The sequence below is a fragment of the Pezoporus wallicus genome, unplaced genomic scaffold (assembly GCF_028554395.1).
Source record: "Pezoporus wallicus isolate ANWC-B61680 ecotype Strahan unplaced genomic scaffold, APGP_CSIRO_Pwel_v1 scaffold_11491, whole genome shotgun sequence".
NCBI classification, from domain to species: domain Eukaryota; kingdom Metazoa; phylum Chordata; class Aves; order Psittaciformes; family Psittacidae; genus Pezoporus; species Pezoporus wallicus.
The window spans coordinates 7,860,322-7,883,884 of NW_026642649.1; the positions used below are offsets into that span (position 1 = coordinate 7,860,322).

Consider the following 23,563-nt stretch of genomic DNA (forward strand, 5'->3'; position numbering starts at 1 on the left):
TCGCAACTGGTAATGGCATCACCAAGCCAACTCAAACTAGTTTATACTATGGCTAAGATAAGATTTACTCTTCTGTCGTGGTGTTTTGTACTGTAGATAAGCAGTGTTGTGAGGAATGTTCCACATCAGGTTTTAAAGATCACTAGGAACCAACTTTGCCTGCAACTCCACAAAGGCAAATCTTATTATAGCTTTGTGAGTTTATGTAATTTTAGTTAAATTTATGTACGAAAAATAAACCAATGTGATAGACACATCTGAGAGACTGGAAACAAATTAAAGCAAGTTTTCCTCTTTTTCTGGAAAAAAAAAAAATAATCAGAGTTAGAGCACTATTAATCCACAGTAATGCCTCACTTAAACAGGTTTGTGTCTCACTGATGTACTGCAGTTCAGAAACCTCTTATTTTTTACTTTTATTCACATTACTAAAATGTTTTTAGTAAAAAGTAACTCATGTGTTCACACACACATACACTATAAATGGCAGTGAAAACTGTTATCATGCTAAAGCCAGCAATTATTTATAGCAAAATCTGTTATTAAAAAAGCTATCTGCAAAATACCACAGAGTGCAGACGGTATGATGATACAAAAGCAAAACTTGTCAGGGAAGTGTTAAGCACATATTTAACTTATTCATGCTTTCTACTGAACCTAACAAGAATTAAATTCCAGCTAAAAGTTAAGGGATTCCTTACATACCTTTCTGAATAGGATCTATTTCAATGTACTTTCAATATCAATACTATTGAATATAATACTAGAATACTATTCTCTATCTTAAGGGGTCTGAGAATATTAATAAATAAATAAATTGAAACCCAGGCAACAGGAAAATTTAAAAAATAGTACACAAGAATTCTCTTGGCCTAAGTCTTAACTTTTTCATATTTTTAACGTGACTTTACTGCTCATGAAAGGTGTCAGATTAACAACCCTCAGGCTGAAGTTATCTATACAGCCACAGACATTTAGTGCAGCAACAGCAACATTGTCAAATTTCCTCTTAAAATGCATTTCTGCTCTGCAGCTGATCAGAGTTTACACACTGCAAAAGAACGTGGGTTTGTTTTGGTGGTTACTGGTTGGATTTTTTTTTCTTTATTAAATTTACTTTTAAATTCCAGGAAAAAGAATGTAAAGTGACTTTCACGACGGAAGGAGTTCACTTTCCAGTGTTAAGGGGCCTTCAAATCACATGTGTGCAAGTAAATACTTCTGCATAATTTTACTTCAACAACCATGTTGATATTGAAGTCAGGCACTTGGTCTTAAGTTGTCAGCCTCCCACAGTGCATTACCTCACTATTTTCTGTGCAAAGTTCAGTCTCCCCAGTTAACAAGTACCAATCTCCAGGGAGAACCAGAGACTGAAAGCACAATTCCACAGGTGCTCAAGTCCAAAAATTTACATGGAAGCAAATGTTTGTGGATTCAACCATTACTTGCTCCTAGGTAATTACGCTTGTCTTCACTGGGAAGTAACAGCTAATGAGCCAAGACGCAAATGGGAAACAACCTTTTACAAGCTGTTTTCTGCACAGCTGACCTCACAAGCAACAGAAGTAATACAGTGAAATGCCTTCAATTCATTACCACAACCACATCTTTCTCATACTAGTACAAACCCATTTATTCTGCCAAACACAAATCTTTAGACTATGTGAAAGCGCATTCTAAGAAACATACAATGCTGTGTAGGACCACCTCCCAATGTAAGGATTTTAATATTTGCAAGGCACACCTGCATCAAAGTGCTCTCCTGATACAAGTATCTTTATGTTCATTAATACAGGAAAACAAGCCTTTTTAAAAAAATCCATCAAATAAGCACCAAGACTGATGCTCAATCTTGTCCCGTTTCACTTTTACCAGTGCCAAGCAAATTCAAATAGAGAATATTTGCTGCTTTCCACCTACCTAGTATTTAAGCAGTGCTTTTATTATCTGCAGTACGGTACTTCCCAAATAATTTCAGTAAGACCATTGCTCCTTTTTTCCAAGAATCGTACCAACACACTTGGACACACTCCCTGATCATGTATACTCAATTTTAAACACTTAGTCTTATTACTTTAATTTCAACATGTGAAGTTAAGCATGAGTGCATTTACTAGATCAGAACTTAAACTATTTTGCAAATGCACTATTAAGAGGAACACAATGAACTGTGATTACGTTACTGGTGCTATCAATAATGCATCTCTGCTACAGAAACTGAAGCCAGCTATAGACTGGAGACAGAAATGACAGCTACATGTGTCAAAGAGGGGAGAAGCACAGAATACATTAAGAGCTGTTTCGCCTCTTCATTTCAACATGTTTGGGCAAATTTCAGCCTCCATATTGAGAATCAAAGGCTGAAAGGAGCATCTGCAGATCATTTGGTTCAGCACCCACAACCTCCTCAGGCAATCTGTTCTAGAGTTTCATGGGAAGAAAATAGGAAGGAACTAAGGAAGTCCTTGGCAGATCACCTTTCCAACAGTACTACAGACAGCTACGCATAGAAGCGTAGTATGTATATCAAATACATATTTTAACATAATGTCAACTGATGACTAAGTAAATGGACAAGACTCATGATTTGAAACTCCATGGTTTCTAATTTAAGGCACATCAGGTAACCTGTTTTTACAATCTGTGGAGATTGCTAGAAGTTCTATTTCTAACCATACTTTTACCAAATGAAACATTAGCTACACTATGCTAAATCTACTTTTTATTCAATATATGATAAAATATAAATATCAATATCTATCAGCAATAAAATATCAGGAGTGCCATAAAGCGGATTTTTGGTAATATGCTGCAGTTCTGCTATAGTAAGAGTTACATAAATTACTTGGTCTAGTCATACATCTTGAACCCAGGACAATGGTAGCCAAAGAAGAGGGCTAACAAGCAGCAAGGAAACTGCTAAAGACCATTTTATTCAGTCACATTCAGCAGGATCTTGATCTGGACATTCAAATGTGCCTCTATAGAATCTCTTAACAATTCAAAAACTGACAATTCAGCTCTCGTGCAATCATCTGTGGAAGTGTTAAGGCTTTCTAGAAAGGGACTGAGGACACCCTACCTAACTAGGAGCTTTAAGAACCAATTTATGCACTCAGCTCTGTACCTAGCAGCTGAGAAAGAGAAGCATTCCTGTTACGCAAACCCAGTGCAGCAGCCAGTGCGGGTCTTGCTCAGTGCTATGCAGGAGCTACAAAGCCGGTGCCTTAGAACAATGTGTCAGCCCAGATGTGCTGCCATTCATCCATGAATATGGCTGCTTCTGCTGCTGAACTGATCAAGCACACAACGCACTTTTGTGGGTTTGCTTCAGGACTTACGCTTGTATTCATTGCAGGGTGACGACACTAAGGTATTTGAAAACCAAGCCATCTGAGAGCTAAAACATGGATTTAGGTGCTTGCCGTTAAATACCGGTGTTAAAAATTGGATGGTTTAACAAATACTGACAACTAGTCCTCAGGTTAGAGGACAACAGATTAGAAAATAATCCTTGAGAATGGAAATATTGTAGCAGATGACAGTGCAAAACTCTAATATGTTACCCTAATTTGTTTTTTATTTAATAGCCTGTACAGAATCAAGGAAAGGCTCAGACACTGTCTACCATCACAACAGGAAGGATTTTGTCTTCTACCGATACTCTGTGATAGATTAAAATAGTTCTGTTTGTGCCTCTGGAGATAGCCTAATATAATTATAGACTCCCTCTCTCATAAACAGGATGAGTAGCTTACAGTGAAAAAAAAAAAATCATAACTTTCCATCTGATCAAATCCATTTCCAAAATGTCGGTGTATCTGCCCCTTAAAAAAAAAAATATTTAAAGTTATAAGCAAACTCATGAATCCATGTTTCTTCTACAAATAACATAAAAGGTCTTTCTTCCTGCACAAAATATGTGATTTCAAGGATTCTAACCGAAACTGTTCAGATGTTCTTATAGTTTCATATGTGAAATACATTATTAGGGTCCTATAAAGCATCTATTTTTGGTTGTTTTTGTTTTTTTTTTTTTCCCCAGAACAGTCAGGATTTAAAAAGTATCACTACTGTTTATCACAGTTTGGTGTTATTCCTAGTATTCCAACATTTAAAAGGGCATCAGATCTTTTGTCATTTTAATACAAATAGTTTGTAGCAGTGACGGTGTTAGGCATAGATATATTTTGCCATGATATTTCAGATAACCCCAAGTTTGTTTCTCTAAATGCATTAAAATTTTATACAATTTCTCTTAACAGATTGCACACAGAAAAGAGATTAGGAAGCAGGCTTCATCACGATAGCACTGATCTTTATCTGTATAGCTCTTCAGGGCTTCTAAAAATTCCTTGTCAGCAACTACCTGAATTTTTAAAGGTGACCTATCAACACTATATTACCTATTTTTGTTAGCATAATAGCAGAGACTGCTACATTAGGTCTGGAAGAGAGTTTAGTTTTACTACAGCAAAAGTATTTTCTTGTATCCATACCCTTTCAGTCAGGTCCTCGATGTGCTGGTTAGCAATGTGTATTAAGCGCTGAGCCATATTGACTTTGGTGGGAGTTACAGCACCTCATTCATTCAATACACCCATAAAGGTGACGCTGTTACAAGTGAATGGAGCAATCTTTAGAAGATAAAGGCATAGGAGACAGGGACTTGGAGACCTACCACCCAGGAAAGCTAAGGCATAATGAAATTAAGGCACACAGGGGATTCCAGGAGAAAAAACAGACATTTCTTTTTTCCCCATGGAAGGAATGTTTAAATTTTAAAAAGGTATTTCTAGTAATAAAACACCTGGAGAATTAAGAGCCACTAAAAATGACACCAGTCACCTTGCAGGCATTGCTATGGAGACAGCAAGATACCCAACATAAAAATCCTTCCAGACAGAACAGGTCAGTGAATCCTTAAATAGAAAACAACAATAAATTCACAACATTCCCAGAAGATTTCAAGGCCTTGCTATAAACACTAGTCAAAACTTTTGCTCTGACTAATATATCAAACCACTCTCCCATGTTTAAACAGGTCTGCACAGCATCTCATATTCTAAGTAGCAGCCAACAACAGGAAGTGGCAGGTTACAGACCACTCTAATTGCATTTTGTATTTTTAAAACTCTCCCATAACTGCAGGTCAGTATAATTACATATAAACTAATTGGTTTAGTAGGCTAATTTAATCAATAATAGGTTTGGGGGTTTTTTTTAATAAAGACAAAAAATCCAGGCCCATAAAGGTAGCAAATCTTCCTACGGTATACATTTCCACTCAAGATCCTACAAAGAAACCACAAAAACGGAGAGCAGGAGTATGCATCAAACTCAAGAACTGTTTCACAGCATCCTTCATTAATGCTGTTTAGCTTAGGGTCATGGAAATAAGTTGGCTCTCAGGGAAACAGCAGCGACAGCTTTTACAAAGCAAATAATTCTTGTATGTCCTAACAGAGAGGGTGTATGCTACAATTTATTCGTGCAGCTTCCATACACAAATCACTGTAGTCTAAGATGTATGCAGCGAGTCCTTGGTTAGCTATAAATGATGCTCTGTAGAGCAGGTGGAAGGAATAGTCAATGTGATAAGGTTTGCAGATTGTTCTCTGAATAACCTAACCAGAATTAGCACGTCAGGACTAACAGAAACACTGAGCAGATGGCTCCCACAGAATTTCAGCTAGGTAGAGCTGCAGATGATTGCCTTGTATCTACCCAGACGTTAAATGTTACTTCAGGTCTGTCTGATGGTTGATATTTCCAAAGGCACCCAAGAGTATTAACCATCTGAAATCTCACACAGCTTGAAAAAGTTAATCATCCAACTCACTTGTGCTTGCTTTCAAGATGAATTTTGGCTCAATACTATGTCAAAATACTCTGAAATGCTGCAAGCTCATTCTCCTATGCAAGCTAAATCCGCTGTGCTGTGCTAACTTGCTTCTTTCAATACCAAGGGGAACCATGTAAATGAAGAGACTGCATTTCTCAAACAGTAAGTTGCTTCTCAGTGCCCAAAGAAATGCAAAGTCCATTTTAGAGTTGACTTGCTGGATTTCTGATAATTTCACATAAAATAAAAAAGAACAGAAGGAACAGTATTAAAAAAAAAAAATTAAATACAACAGGTGAATAAATTTCCTTTCCAAAACCAACTCTTCATAGTGAATGTAATACGTTAATATCTTTTCAGCAATAAAAATATTGCAAAAGCAATGTTATGTATAATACATTTTTAGTTTTATTAAAACCGAAAGAAAAACAACAAAACCAGAAAACATAATTGCTTTCACCTGAAACAGCAGCCACTTGGCCCAGGGTTAAATTTTTGGTATAAAGGCAAAATCTGCTTTTATTTACATCTCTGCACCTCCACAGAGGTTCACTGGGTCTGGAGATAAGAGTCAACTACAGAATACAGTCTGGAGGTTATGGGAAAGGGTCTGCACTCCTTTGCCATCAGTTTGGTTGTTTGGGTTTTTTTGAAACTCAATTACAGTCACACTTTCTCCTTCATTAACCTGACTTTGATATCCCCAAGATGCGAGACAGTGAGATGGATGAGAGCTGATCACAGGTTCCACTAAAGTTTCCAAATTGTAGAAGATGATACCTTGTAATGCCTCTTAAATGGTACCAAAGATCTTCCACTGTCCTTTAGGGAAGACTTGAATATTAGAGGTGCTCAGCCTCTGTCACTAATTTTTGTTATTTGAGTTTCAATGTTTTCATAAGATGTCAGCATTTTCTTATACCTATAGAGCTTACAGATATTTGCATGATCTGTATCTGAGTTAGGAAACAGAAGCAGTATTATATGTACAATCACTTCTGGTATGTATCCGTTAGGCATACAGATAGATGGTGTTGATGCAGAAACCAAAATGAGCACCTATCCCAAAACAAAGATATACTGTGTACATGAAACACCCCAGTGGATTGCTGTCTGAAGGGGGACCTTGTGACCTATTAAAATTAGAATCTCAGACTACAAAAGCAAAGATAGGAGAGGTGATCAAAATTCTCTAGTTGCTAGGCATTTTACGGAAAGAGGCCGCATTCATTCATCTTATTAAAATTCATGGAAACTGAAAATATCCAAAAGCCTGGGAGAGGTGGGGTCTGAAAATCTATTTCACAGAACTGGGAAGCTTACTCTATGTTCACCTTGAAAGCACTTTCCCCATCACAGACTTCCTGAGAGCCTTTTGATTTCTCTCCTACTTAGGAGGTAATTATAGAACTTCTTTTTCCTCCCTGACTAATGCATACAGAAAGGGGTCACTTCAGCATTTTATGCAGTTCATCATGGTTTATTCCTAACTAGATCTTTGTTGGAAATTACTTCTCCTTTGTGCTCTCTCTGTCTCATCTAGCAAGCTTTATTTTTATTTAGTTCTGTTTCCCATATCTCGTCCTCTGTCTGTATCATTTGATATCATAACTGCTCTAGTATTAAATACTGTTGAACTCTGCACTTCTGTTTTTCTCTTTTTCTTTACTTTCTCCTTTATTTTTAAATTCACTATTGTCAGTAAACAATGACAGTCAGGCACGGGGATGATTGAAGAGGCACACTAACCAAAAGCTACATAGCATATTTCTCTTGAGGATAAAGCTTCTAAAAGCTATGACTCCAAAGGAAAAGACTAAATACTTCCCAAAAGGTTTTCTAAGGGCACCAGAATCATGTGAGATACTTAAGATTATCACAGTTATTTCAGTCAAGAAGATTTTGACTTCATGACTTTAAATTGACAATGCTGGGTAGATACTTGGCTCACGTGGTCTGACCTGACCCTCGCAGCTTCTGCTGCTTTCAATATCTTGTACAAAGTGACCCTAAGAGGAAGATGTGAAGGGAAATTCTGCACCACCCCATGTCCTCATCAGGGAAGTCTGTCTCCTCGTAACACTACTACACATGCTCAGGTGCCTCCCCTGTCTTGGGAACTTACTAGGTTTAAGACTTATTAATAGCTAATAAGCACAATGTTTTCAAGATTAAACAAAGGCTGAGACAGACTCACAGAATAAACGAGGTTGGAAAAGACCTTTAAGATCATCAAGTCTAAACATGACTCCGGGACTGCCAAGCCGACCACTAAATCAAACAACAGAAACAATGCTGGTTTAGGCAACTCAGGAGTCAAGCACCCTAGCCTCTTTTTTAGCTAGTAGCTCAACTGTATTCTTAAAAGCAAGCTGGAATAGGGTAGGTTTTTTAAATTGTTTTCCTAGTATGGATAAAAAATTTCAGGACATTAACAACAGCAGTACTTCAGCAACCAATTTGCTAAGTATACAAGAATACATCATTCCATATAGAAGCAGCAAACTTCTGTGTAACTCCTCACACGTTTTCTCCAAGTGGCATCTGTTGTCAACAACAGAGTAACATTTGACCCGAATTCACCAAACACATAACTGCTAATAAAAAATCCCACGAAATGTTCTTCCATGAAGAAGTTTTCAATATTTCTATATCAAGAGATGATAATGAAGATTTTCTACAAAGCCCTCAGATAGATGGGGCCGCTTTGAAAACAAATAGTCACTGATGTAACTTAACCAAATCCCACGTTCCCAAAAGATTTGCCCCTTCAAGGTATTAAGAACAGAGTTTTCCTCAGCCTAACTGTCCTGCTATTTTTCACCCAGCCAGCTCTCCCACTCCCCTGAGACAAAGTATTCATTATTTCAGTAATAGTTGCTGAGGCTTTTCTGCATCTAAGATAATTCAAGCACAAAGAATCCAAGTATCCTTATATACATAAGGTACCTTAAAAGATAATATTTATCAAGCTTAAGCATAGGCTTCCTCCCCCTCCCCAGTGAGCAACATTCATACGACCAAGTCCAAAGGAATCTAAAGCAGCACCAATGTTTTTGTCTTCACTCCTGTCTGTCCCCCTGGCATTGATTTCTCCCTCTTTCACAATCCTATTTGGCACATTGAGGAAGCTTTTTCAATAAATCAATACTGTAGTAAAAAATGACTGCCTCTATGTACTCCACATATTAAGCAAGTTTCTCTTGTACAGATAAAACCATTCACCTTATACTCTGTATTTGACATTCATTTTGAATAAGAGACCTTAATAAAAGAAGCAACTGGAAAAAATGTGAATCTAGAATAACTCAACGTTGTCTGTTTTGACAATATTGCTCCTGATGATGCTTAACTGCTAACCAATTTGATTTGGTTTCAGAAAGAATTGTAGCATTTTGCTGTTTTCAAAGTTTACTTTTGAAAAAAAATAACTATCTAAAACAACTGCTATAAGGATAGGTATGTTATCTAATAATATCTATTTTTGTCAGCAAAATGGAAGGCTACTGTTTTCAGCAAGAATGAAATTATCAGCTTATCCATGAAAAAAATGTTACAAACCCCCTCAAATTAAGTTTAATGCTAAAATTATTATAGCATAAATATCCCTTGTCATGGCTTAACCCCAGCTGGAAGCTCAGCCCCACACAGCTGCTCACTCACTCCCGCCGTGGTGGGATTGGAGAATCAGAGTGAAAGTCATGGGTCAAGATAAAGACAGTTTAAAGGTAAATCAAAAGCTGCTCACACAAGCAAAGCAAACCAAGGAATTCATTCACCACTTCCAATGGTCAAGCAGGTGAGCAGGGCTCCATCACACATAATGGCTACTTGGGAAGCCAAACAACATTCCAGATGTTCCCCATCCCCAAATGTTCCTTTCCTCAGCCCTATACTAAGCATGACACCATACAGTGTTGGGGTCAGTTTTCCCAGCTGTGTCCCCCCCCAACTCTTTGTGCACCCCCCCCCCCCCAGGTGGTGGGTTGGGGTGAGAAGCAGAAAAGGCCTTGACTCTCTAAGCACTGCTTAGCAATAACTGAAATCATCTCCATGTTATCAACACTGCTTTCAGCACAAATCCAAAACACAGCCCTAAACTAGCTACTGTGAAGAAAATCAACTCTACTCCAGCCAAAAAGAGCACATTCCTGTGGCACCTATATGGAAAGCAATATATACATGGTAAAACTGCTCCCTAGCACATGTACACACAAAGAACAAACTATCTTCCAAAATGTTGCGCCTAAGAGGACAATTTTCAGAACCACATCTCTGTCTCACATCTACTCTATTAAACTAATAGGACAAAAAGGCAGGGAAGGGAAAGCCATAAGACACTCACTGAGGAATACCACCAACAAAAAAGATATCTGCTTGTTCCAACAATTGCCATCAACACAAATGGGCTTTGCTAATCTGCGTTCAGGCCTCCTGAAAGCAGCTGCAACTTGAGTCACTGGTTTGAGCAAATCACTGTTCTGTCCTCACAAAAACAACACTGCAAATTTGTATGAGTGCAGAGCTCCTAAAACCACAGTCAATCAGCATCAAAACAACATAAGCTTCCATTTCACTTACCCAGATATTTCCATCTTGGTGGTATGGTTTCCAGTTTCTTCCTGTATCACTATAGAGCATCCGATATTGAGTGACCCAGTCAGAACTGCTGTACCTGCCTTGAGTTGCAACAGCACTGATCTGCTTCCTGCTCCCAAAATCCACCTGCAGCCATTGATAATGATCACTGTCTGATGGAGACCAACCTCCTGCACCTGTTGGGTTGAAACAGAGGAGAGATTTAGACCTCAAACACAGGCTTTGAAGTGAACACATTGTGAAGATGCTGATTGCTGGAAGGCAGCCCAGCTGAGAGCAGTATGACACCAAAGATACTTGAAACCATACAAGAGAAATATGAGTGCGTATTTTTTTCTAAGGTGCATTTTCAGCACATGCTTCAAAGGCATTAACTCTGTTGCCTTTATCATTTCTCCACATAATTATAATGATTTAATGGGCTGCCTGCTAATGAATCAGTGCCTTTATAATGCCTTAACTACAGTGTAGTAGTTTTTGCCAAGTTATAATTGTTCCAAGGGTTGACCCATTTGCTATGAAATCCTTCTTTAGAGCAAACTGGCACAGATCAATAACCTTCCTTGAACTTTGTATATCTTTTCAATAATATTTCCTGTTAAAGAGGTAATATAGATAAACCAGGAGGAAATAAGAACAAGTCCTATGCTTTCGTATGTTTCAGGATAGCACACAAACAAAAAGATCTACCAGTAGAACTGAAAAAGGAGCAGGTAGCACATGGCTGGATCCAGCTTTGATCTGCTGGGTGTACAAGCTGTCCCAGATTACATTGGCAGATGCCTCACAGAAGTGTTATTGCTCTTTACTGGTCTACAAATTAACTTGACAGTAACACTATTAACAATATTCTTCTCAGCCACAGACTACATAGAACTGTTCTAAATAAAGAAGGCCAGTGATGCATAGATAAAAGACATTCATGCAACTCCTTATGAAAAAAAAAGGGGGGGGGAACTGTTGCTGGATGCTGCAGGCAGTAAGTATTGTAAGATAGATATTACAATTATATAGAATCATAGAATCAACTAGGCTGGAAAAGACCTCTAAGATCACTTATTCCAACCGTTACCCCAGGACTGCCAAGCCCACCATTAAACCATGTCACTAAGGGCAAACTGATCTCCTCTCCTTGCTGCCCCTCATGATCTCCAGTCAGTCATCACTCATCTCCCCTCATGACCATCCTTCATGGTCTCCACTCAAAGCCACCCCTCACATACCCTGCATAATGGCCTAGTCTGTATAGCTGCCATCCCTACCCCTCACAGCCACACCTCATTTCCCCTCTCAAGATCTCCCCTCATGGCCACTTGCCACAGCTCATGGCTGCCCCAGCTCTCCTCTCATGATCTCCCCTCACCCCTCATGGCCATCCGTCCTCTCCCCTCATGTCTACACCTCATAAACTCCACTCATGAACCCCCTTCACCCTCGCCCCTCACAAGATCCCCTCACCCCTGCCCCTCACGCGCTTCCGTCACGAACTCCCCTCGTGAGCTCCCCTCACGAGCTCCCGCCATGCCTGCCCCTCACAAACTCCCCTCACGAGCTCCCGCCATGCCTGCCCCTCACAAACTCCCCTCATGAGCTCCCGCCACGCCTGCCCCTCACAAACTCCCCTCACAAGCTCCCCTCATGAACTCCCCCTCATGAATTCCCTTCATGAGCTCCCCTCACTTCTGCCCCTCATGATCTTGCCTTTGACTCACCAAGCTGTGTAACCTGGGGGAGCCAACTACCTTCTCCATTGTGTTTGTGATATGTGTAACCTCTATTAAGCCAAGGATTAATGAAGGTCCCCCTTTTCTCTAAGTTATGAAGAAGCTGGATTAGACAAAAGTTTCCCAGCTGTGAGATCCTTGCAATGGCCCTAAATTCATCACAGGAAATGAAGCACATTTGTGTCCTCATTCACTCTAAGCAGGTACAAACCCCTCGCATCTCAAGAAATGTGCACACACTCACAGCTCAGCATATCACTGAATATTTTGCTCAATAAAACCCAGCTTCTTCATTGGAATTAAGCGGTTGGTTTGATGTTGGACTGGGAACAGAGGAGTTACTCACAAAATAGTTGACACATTTTGCCCTTTTAAAGGAATAGCCAATTTGGAAACCAAACTTGATTTCCATAATATGGCATTATATTCGAAATACACTTACTTTTATGGCCAATATATGATGACAGAATAACGAAGTATCTTTCGGGAATGACCAAAATGAGTATTAGGAAATACATGAAACAAAGAAAAATACCTATCAATATACAGAAAACCTAGAGAATAATTCTCTTTATATTCATAGCAGGCATTACGGTGCAGAAAACAAACTTTGCAGACTTAATTACAGGGTTTCTTTTACGTTTAAGTTTGAACCATATAAATTTCCTGGCACATCACAACATCACACAGTCTAGTCTATGGGCCAATTTGCTTTTAATTTCGTTTATGGACTTCAGATGAAGTCACAAACGCAGGCTGCTTGCCAAGCAAGTCCTTGCTATACTGCAGTTTATATACTCCCATCATTAGGCGGCAGCATTGCCTCAGTCTTAGACAAGCCTACAGCTCATTCAGCTCCTACAGGTGTTAAAACATTTGCAGGTCGCAGGCCATTTTAATGCTCTGATATCAATGGGATCGTTGATGTCATAAGCGGTCACCTTTCATTGTAATAATTACTGTAACATTCTGCCAATGACATCTAATTCGTTTAAAATGTTAAATATTTACAATAGATGCTTTGTTCTTGCGCTACAGGTAAGACTACTCAGCGACAGAAAAAGATACTTCAGGGGTAGGGAACAGTTACATCCGATTAAAACAAAGCAAAACACCCTTACTAAAAATACTTGCAGCGAAAAGCATTCCCACACATTCCCGAAATCAATCTGGCCCAATTCATGAATAGAATGGTAACTGGCCATTTAAGAACAGAATTTTTTCATTGCTATTATGGAAGGAGACTGGAACAGTGAGCTCTACACACTTGTCACAATAGCAGACATGCTGCTTTCTCTTCCTGTCCTAGCACCCCTGTGCAATTGGCATATCTGAGACCGACTGCACACAAAGGATAAGAAGCTGTCCCTGTGCAGAAGCCAGCTTTGCAAAAGGACCCTTTGGTGGCTCCAGGAATAAGTAAGGTTCAAATGCGAGCATTCCAAAATGCAAGACAGAGTTGATAAATCCACCAGTAAAACGTCCTTCAGCAACGCAACTGTTGACAAAAGATAATATACTATAGCTATAAGAAGGCTAAAAGAGACATTTTGAGGTTTACACTTTCTGCTTACGCAGAATTGCACTGAAAAAGATTTTTGTTACACGTAATTACAAGAAAATACTTGTAACATGATATACATTTATAATACCGAGATGAGATTTTGGCCTTCTTTGATAAACACATTCATTCAATGTAAATTTTAAGGAGGTTTCAGAAAGTCTTCAAATACAAATCCATTAAAAAGTTTTGAAAAATTGTGTGCTAACATTAGCTTTCCTTTTTTATTATTTTTTTTAAATGTACGAAGAGGCAAAAAACATTGTTCACATCATGCCTGCAAACAGTTAGACCACAGAACTAGGCCATGAGATGGAAGCACAAGTACTGTACAATGGCCTGCCATATAACCATTGACAACGAGCAAGAGACAAGACTTTCAGTCAATACTGAAGACAGCAGCAAACAATATTACCCCATTGGTTTCTTGACTTAATTCTCTTAGTTTCACATTTGTGTTCCAACTTTTCCAAGCAAGTAAATGAATAAATAGTCCAAAGGAGGAAGGGGAAACATCTGGACTGTAGCTAAATGTGGTGCTATGCAGACCAGCATGGGAAAGGAATGGTGAGCAGTCTGTGGCTGGGGAGGCATCAGCCATTCATCAAAAGCAGCCTGTGGAGATCAGCTGAAAGTTTCCTCTTCCCCTTTGACTCACCAAGCTGTGTAACCTGGGGGAGCCGACTACTTTCTCCATTGTGTTTGTGATATGTGTAACCTCTATTGAGACAAGGATTAATGAAGGTCCCTCTTTTCTCAGGTGCATGATCTAAGTTATGAAGAAGTTGGATTAGACAAAAGTTTCCCAGCTGTGAGATCCTTGCAATGGCCCTAAATTCATCACAGGAAATGAAGCACATTTGTGTCTTCATTCACTCTAAGCAGGTACAAACCTCTCACATCTCAAGAAATGTGCACACACTCACAGCTCAGCATATCACTGAATATTTTGCTCAATAAAACCCAGCTTCTTCATTGGAATTAAGCAGTTGGTTTGACGTTGGACTGGGAACAGAGGAGTTACTCACAGAATAGTTGACACATTTTGCCTTTTTAAAGGAATAGCCAATTTGGAAACCAAACCTGATTTCCATAAGATGGCATTATATTTGAAATACACTTACTTTTTATGGCCAATATATGATGACAGAATAACGAAGTATCTTTCAGGAATCAGCAAAATGACAGCACGTTAGTAATTTTCAGTGAGCATTACTTCGTACTGAAATTGCAATGTATATTATAATTGTTGAATAAATGCTATTCACAGTATTATTCCTCACACCTTCGTATAAACTGTTTATTTTTAATAGTTACAAGCTATATTCTGAATTTTATTACATACATTATTTGCACTTTCTATTATGGCAGAATAAAGGCATTGGATGCTTGCTTTTTTATATCACACTGTTTCACTTCATACACTGCCTTTTAATGCCAAATGCCATAACATACTATGGTATCACAGAATCATACAGTGGTTTCAGGGTGGAAAGGAACTTTTAAGCTCTTCCAGTCCTAACTCCCTGACATGGACAGGGACACCTTCCACTAGACCGGGTTGCTCCAAGCCCTCTCCAATGTGGCCTTGAACACTGCCAGCGATGGGGCAGCCACAGCTCCTCTGGGCACTCTGTGCCAGGGCCTCACCATCCTCACAGGGAAGAACTTCTTCCTAATGCCTCACCTCAATCTCCCCTCTGTCAGGTTAAAGCCATTCCCCCTTGTCCTGTCCCTGCAGGCCCTTGTAATAAGTCCCTCTCCAGATTTCCTCTAGGTACGATATATTTAAAAGATATTAAACATATGCAAACAATAAAGTTTGCTTTCATTGAAGAGGCAAGGTGCATTTATGCAGTTCTTTGCCAGTTAGGGTACAATAAATAAAATTTCAGACAGTATCTGCTTCTTATTTTTATACTACTCCAGAATATGATGTGATTAAACATATTCATCCACTAAGCAGGCAAGGTAAATGACTCAGTAACAGCAACTAAGAGAGTCACTGATTACTTTTGTTTATACTGTATAGCATTCTACCACAAACAGAACGAGTAACTTCAATTTGCGCAAGAACCACCGTACTTGAACCTTTGATGCAGATAGCAGAGGACAGCAAGTTCAGCAACAGTAAAGTCATCACTGAGTATGTAGCCCACATATCTTTGCGCATCCAAGAAAGTTCCCACTGCAGAAAAGCCTGAAAGTCTTAATCAGCAAAGCCAGCCAGAGCATTCCTGTGGTAAAAGGCAGCAAGGAAAGGTTTCATAAAGCTTTACTTTCAAAACAAGCTATAGAAAGTCATTTGAACTGCTCCTACTGCAGACTGACCAGTGTGTAATGAGTCTACTACTGAAAAAGGCAAACGGTGGTGCAGAAGATACAAAACTACATTCAGAATGCTAAGAAGCTGCGGAAGTTGAACCTTTACATGATTTTTCAGAAAATAAAGAGTATTGCTAACAAAAAGCATTAGCATCATTATGAAAGCTGAAGTTCAAAGATTTCTTCTTTGTTTTTTAATTATGAAACCCCCAATGCCCCTCATGTTTTTACTGGATCTTATTCCAAAGGTTAATTTCCCTGAAACTGAAAGCAATATGAAAAACAGCCTCCCTCTAAATGACACATCTAAAAGACAGCACTTAATATATTTTCTATGAATATAAAGGACTCAAGTCAACGTGGGCCTACTTTTGCAAAATTTCATGTATAATTTCTTCCTTTTAATTAATTTCATGTTTCAGCTCCCTATTTGAAGTTGAGTGAGCAAGCTCCCATCTGCTGCACTAGAAGAAAGCCTACGTTGGCCTTTTTTCCTTATCATTCACCCCTGACAAATTATCAGTAAGTGGCAAAGCTGGGGTCGGCTTACTGATTTTAGATTTTTATCAGAACTTTCATATGCTCCTGAGCTTACAGATCTATAAGGAGGGACACACTGATGAATTTTGAAAGCATCTGTTCCATTTCAGTTAGAAATCTTCTTTCTTTTGGATATTTGGCACCTTAATGTTCATTCACGACAAGAACTGGAAAGATTAATTTGCACTAGAATAATCTATTCTTGGTTTAGACGCACTTGTTCATCATTCCCTACTTCAAATCACAAAATAAAAAATACCATTACTGCAGTAAGTCTAGTATTCTGTTTCAATGACGTGAATGAAAGAAGGAGGGGATACTTAGTCAGAAATTTAATTGGAAAACAAACTATGAAAAGCTATAGATAGATTTAGGATTTGCGGTAGTTATAATTCAAGGGATTACTTTATCAAATCATAGAACATTTCTACAGCCTTTCAGCAAGGGAACAAAAAAATAAGCCTCTTTTAATAATTCTGTAATAATAAGCCAAAACATGTTAGTGTTTGAATCTGCTTATTTGTCTGGGGAAAATAACCCAATCTTTCAATGAGAAATAACAGTTTCTAGGTCACTCCAATAGCATGAAATCAATACTGTTTGATATCTTGCTAGTTTCCAAGACGTTGCTTGTCATTCCACTACATAAAAGAGAAATCAAGACAAAAAGGAAAACTTTGAAATACTGAGATCGTTCATTCACTGCACTTCAGAGAAAATACGGGCAGCTGTTTTCTACAGTACCCTAGAAAACAATATAAAAGACACATACTTCTAAACAGCATAAATCTACCTGCACTGTTAGTCACCATGAAGATTAAGCAGGACATTCATGGCAGTTTCCATGTTTGGTTTGTCTTTCTCTGTTTGCCCACTTTATCACTGCAGGTAAAGACTGCTTGTATACAGGCAGTAAAGCACTTAACTTCACCCACAGCAAATAATGTCACAGCATTGAGTGGGTCTAGTCACATCGAGAAAAGTTTTGCACATACAGAAAACTGGGATGATTAAGCACTTTGTAGTTCAAGCTGCTTTGAACAAGAATCATGGTTAATGTTTTATGTAGAGCCTTCCAGCAAAGAGACTCCTCATAAACAGCTCCATTTCTATTTGAAACAATATTCTCCTTGTATTAGCACAAATAAACATTTTTAAATTTCCTTAGCATAAACATCATCTGTTGTTCTACTTCTTATGTTCTCTCCTGTTCTAGCTAAATCTGGATTTGTAATTCTGTCCCTATCTTCAGGGCAGGGATTTCCTTTCATGCGTTTGAAGAGCTCTTTCCAGTGCATACCACAGCGATGGAACTGCAGACAAGACCATACATAACAGCAGTGGTGGGCAAATACTGAACATTCTGCTTCACCACAAAAAAAAAGGCTGAGATCTAGAAGGCAGTGAAATACTGAGGAACAGCAGCATGATTATAATCATACCCTCTACTTAAAATTACCTATATTTATTTTTTAAGAAGGTAAATAACACAGAGGGTAAGAAAGATGACAGAAATGAAAACAGCTAGATTTCTTCCCCAGTATTCATTATTAGAATTAACCCCAAATAAGGCCATATTTACTAAAAACTGGCAAATCAGACCTAGCCTTTGGCTTAACTCCCCATGAGTTTCAACAACAGCTTTCCAGAGGCACAAAAAGAATTGGGCTCGAGTAAGCCTTGAAGCTCTAAGCCCTATAAAACACATTTGACAAAATTGATTTTGTAGGGGTAGCAAGAGGATTGGAAAGACCCAATATTCATTCCCCAAATTAGCCTTCCATCACAGCAGCTGAAAGCTCTAAGTCTACAGAGAGGTCAGTATCAGCATTAATCTTGACTTCTGAAAGGCTGAAGTGGCACACCAGCCTATCCAGTGTCCATTACTAGTCACTGGGAATGTTTCTACTGATTTCTACTGTCACTTGTAACTGTATTCCCTTGGTGTGGCTGAAACCTTCAGATAAAGTATACTTTTCATTTCTTTAGCTATGTAATACTTCCTTTTCTTCTTTGGGTATTTCTGGGGGGGGGGTTGGAGAGGGGAATAGGGGATATGCCCTTATTTCCTTCAGCACATATTTCTTTGGACATTGTTAGACTAATTTTAGAAGACTTGCCCTATACTGAGAAACAGATAAGGGGGGCTAAAAAACCCTAATTATATTTCTTAAAATTATTTCATTTTAATTTAAAACCCTGGAAACTGAGTAGAAATAACCCAAGGGATAACAGTAGTTATCAGGATACAGTCCACACAGATCTTTTTTAAAAGAACATTAAAACCACAATATTATTTTTTAAATCCCAACAGATCTTTCTTACAGTAAATGCAATTAAAATAAATCCCTTGATGTAGTGTCTGCTTCTTAATACCCACGGCTTCCTAGCATATCTTAACTGAGCACAAACCACATATGAGGGAATAAACCGATCAATCTGCCCTAAGGAACAGTGGTGATACCTAATAATAAAAACGATACAAAAGAGATCTCATCATTGTCATTTACAGTTGTCAAACTAAAAATGGGGGAAAAGTCATAAGCCTGAGGAATCTCATATCCTGAATCTGCTGTTGGGGAACACACACTTTGCCGCTCTGGTTATTTTAATGAACACATCACTTTAAACTATGCCTTTCCCATCTGTTCTGCTTTCTAATTACATATTGCAAAAAGCAGCTCATTCACAACTGCAACCTAATGGAATCTTAAACAAAACTTGGACGAGATTTCAATATTCTGCTTGCATCGTCTGTATTCAAGGCTACAAGCAGCTTCTTCTCCATGCGGTGTTTTCTTGTTTTCTATACAGAAAACTGAGGCAAGGCAATGGATCACCACACCCTGGCATACAAACCCCTTGCATACAAACTAACCACACTGGCATACAAAAGACAAGGAAGAGAGTATAGACATTTCCCTTTCCTCACACCCCCTGTTCAAGTATCAGGACACAAATCTTTCATTGCATGTTGATGCATTGCAGCACTGGGGTTTTCCTAACAAGTCAGGTCATATTCCTGGCAAGAACTAGCAAGTGTATAGCTAACTGGTAGCAGGCACTGCCTCTGCAGTGCTCCTTTGAGAAACTGAGCCCCAATTAGCAGATTCTTATCCAAGATTTTAACGATGGTTAGATTAGGAATAGCAGAGTTTTACTGACTGTGACTGAATAGCATTTACAGCTCCTGGAAATCCAGATACAAGCTCATTATAACCCCTCCTTGCTGTGATCCCTCCCTAGTAGAGATGACAGAGGAAAGGGAATTAAGGTATTCCTGCACCTGATTGATACCATTTCAATAGCAACGAGATACGTAAACACTAGTCACCTAAATCATCCTGTTCCCACTAGTGCAGTTCACACAGTGATGGAAGGCAAAGCTGAATTTCTGTAGGTTAAATGGTTATGTTCTGGCCCATCTCAATCAGCACTTTTGCCCTCAAATGACTGTACATGTAAGATGATTAAATGCCACAATTCAGTATTAGATATCTTGTTCTGTGCCAAGTCTTTAGTTATAGAAGATAAAATAAATGAAACTCCTGTCTCGCAGAGACCTGCTCTGTGAGATCCTGTAGTGAATATTGTTTCTGCCATTGTGCTTCACTGTATACCAGTGTTCCAGTAATGTGCAAACAACACTGCCTTGAAATGCTCAGTATTAACAAATAAGAGATACATGATGATTTTATTATCCTTATTATCTGTTTTCTATGGTTTCTAACTCCAACTCTCTAGGTCTGTCTCTCCTGCAAGAAATGTTTTTCCCTTGACTTGTGCCTTGAAGTGCCCTGCTCCTGCTGTACTCTCTCTGGCTGTTACATGCCCTGAAAGACCCTCAGCCCAGCAAGTACAAAACTGACCTGGCCTAGCTCCTGCTGTTAAGTACAGCAGTTCTGAAGTCCAGCTCCCTTGACGATTGCCAACAGTCAACCTGTGCCGGCTGCTGCTGCTGTCTCTAACACCCACTTGGGCTCAGCTCCTCGACTGCTACAGAACCTGAAACACTGCTCGCTTTACTTCCCTGTTACTCTTTAACCATTTCTACCAGAGTTCTTGTTCCATCTGTTTGGTTTGCTACATTAAAAAATATGCCCAGATTGAAGACTCACCCAAAATGTTTCAGAAGTTGTTTTCAACCCAAATGGTGATTTCATCAGAATTTTTAATAGAGCAGTCAAATACATTTTCCTATTTTATTCATTTATTGAGTGCTAGAAATCACTACATAGTTTGATAATTTCCCACAAAAATTCTAAGTGAAGCCAACGAATTCTCATAAAAAGGCTCTCTCTTCTGAAACAAAATGAGTGGGGGCTGAGAAGATCAGTCAGCTTGACTGAAAGCTTCTGAAGCCGTAAAAACTGCCACCTGAATCTTTCTGTATGCAAATTGCCTAGAACATAAACAGCTAAGGGGAACAGGACTATTCTCCTCTTCGTGCCAACACTCTGACCCGACCCTGAGAACAGGACAGGTCCCTTCCCTACCTGCTTCATTGATTAGCCACCACTTCCAAATGCTTCTGTGAGACAGGCCTTGCTCATAATATTGCAGGAGCTTTGATTATCAGAGCCATGCAAGAATACAAGTTACCGGTACTGTTGAATCCATCTCAGCAAATGTGCTTCTCTTTCCTGTTCTTCCTTCAGCAAGCAGGACCATGAAACTATGAAATATTGTGAGATGACTTCTGAAATCTAATATACATCTGCTTCAAGGGGTTTTCTGGGTTTCTGCATTAAACAAAGCTAAGGGATAACGATTTTTTCCATTAAAGCATATATTACAAGCAGCACCCAGATCCTTACTCTTTCTCTCCATTAAGAAAATATATTTTTTAAAGTTATTCCATGCTGCTTCCATTTTGATGATGAAAGCTCATATTATGCCTTCTATTCCACTAATAGCCAACTATTTATTCATATTATAGGCAGAGTTGCAACAACATGGGAGGAACAATTTTATTCTTCACTTTGATTTGCAAAATAGTATGCTAATTTCTACATAGCACTATACCACAGCAGAATCCAACTTTTTAGGGCAATGATTTGCCTGAAGCCAATGGTAAACTACTAATAAATATTGACTATTCCCTAACGAGTTTATACTCCTTGGAACAACAACACAGCACCGGATACGAAATCATTATAATCGTGAATGAGTGTACTAGGGAAAAAAAGACAGCAGAAGACGTTAAAAGTTGTAACGTTTATAAAAGTAACAGTGCTTTTATCAGTGGCATCAAATGTTAATTTATCCACACGGGATTAACTAATCTAATACATTTAGACACTAACCAGGGAATGAAAGTCCGCTAGGATTTTTATTCAATATAAATTAATGAGAACTCAAAGTTCATGCGGCAGAGCATTACAGAAATTAAACTATAATAAATTAAAAGCCCCAAATGCACACTTGTTCTTTAAATTTTAACCTACAGAAGGGAGGAGAATATGGAAATGCTAGCTTTAGAGTAGGAAGGTTTAGCCTTCAGGGTCTGGGGGAGGATTCAAAGCAGGATATAACTTCAGGTGCCCTGAATCATCCCACTACCCCCCTTGCCTCTCTTAGCCCTGTAAGACTCTTAGGCTGACATGAAATTAATCTCCCTGCAGTTTCTGCTTCTCCGTTTAAGCTGTTCAGGCCACAAACTGAAATACTTGCTCTGAATGCATTTTTTTTTCCACGTTATCAGTCAGGACAGCCGAGTATAACTGTGCTCAGGAGACAAATAACTTGTGCATGTCCCCACCAGCTATCTACACCCACTCTCCCCCCAACAAGGAAAAAAAACCACCACCTCAAACAGCTAGACTGTAGCTCCTACCTAATTTGTCTGTACAGAGCAGTAGTTGGCAGATGAAGAAACATCCTCAGCTACAGAAAGAGTGTTCAAGAAAGAAATAATCTAACTTGGCAGAAGCATTGCCCAAGCAAGTAAAGACTTAAGTGAGGATAAAAATAGCTCCTTATGCTTTAGTTTGCCCGTCTCTAAGCTGCTGTAACACATCATTCACCTCACACAGATGACTGAAACAGTATTTCAAAACTTTATGAAAAAGACTGTAATGCTAAAGCTCATAATTTCTCCTACTCCACCATACCTGCACAAGGCCCTATCCCCATACTGCCTGCCACGCAATCCTTACAAAGACTACATCCTTCTCTTCCTGAATAATGCTCATTATTTTCCCCGCATGCTGGAATAAGCAAATCTTCCAATAATCTCCAAAGAAATTTCCATTTGCTGAGCCCAGACAAGGAAGCACTACTCCAGCTTGACAGACGGGTTGTTCAGCCTGGAGGAGAGAAGGCTCAGGGGAGACCTTAACAGTCTTCCAGTATCTAAAGGGGGCCTACAAGAAATCTGGAGAGGGACTTTTTACAAAGGCAAGTAGTGACAGGACAAGGGGGAGTAGCTTTAAACTCAAAAGAAGGGAGATACAGATTAGATGTTAGGAAGAAGTTCTTCATGATGAGGGTGGTGAGGTGCTGGCACAGGGTGCCCAGAGAAGCTGTGGCTGCCCCATCCCTGGCAGTGTTCAAGGCCAGGCTGGGAAGGGCTTGGCGTAAACTGCTCTAGTGGAAGGTGTCCTGCCCACGGCAGGGGGTTGGAACTGGATGAACTTTAGGATCCTTTCTAACCCAAACTATTCTGTGATTCTATGAAATTGTCCGGGGAACCCATACAACTGTATGACAGCTTTTCCATAACATCTGTGGCTCTCCTGAACAACTTTCATATTGAAGAAAATCACTTATCTCACACAGCTAGTGCTTCTCTGGATACCATGGATGTCATTCATGCTGAAGATCAGCCTCATGGATACCATTCCTGCTGAAGACAGAAGGATTCTTCTTATGTCATTAGCCCAGGAAATAAGTATGCCGCAAGGGCTTCTAAAGCACAAACCACTATTAGCTAAATCACGACTTCTGTAAAAATCAAATCCTATG

General features: G+C 39.1%; 1 protein-coding gene across 2 annotated transcripts in view; it reads right to left on the reverse strand.

Annotated features, from left to right (window-relative positions):
* Nucleotides 1-23,563, reverse strand: part of CNTNAP2 (contactin associated protein 2) — a 1,008,227-nt gene that overhangs the window by 652,901 nt on the left and 331,763 nt on the right. For both annotated transcript variants that reach the window (XM_057431243.1, XM_057431244.1), the window contains exon 3: nt 10,430-10,623. In XM_057431243.1, coding sequence (XP_057287226.1) covers nt 10,430-10,623 — 194 coding nt within the window. The remainder of the gene's footprint in view (nt 1-10,429; nt 10,624-23,563) is intronic.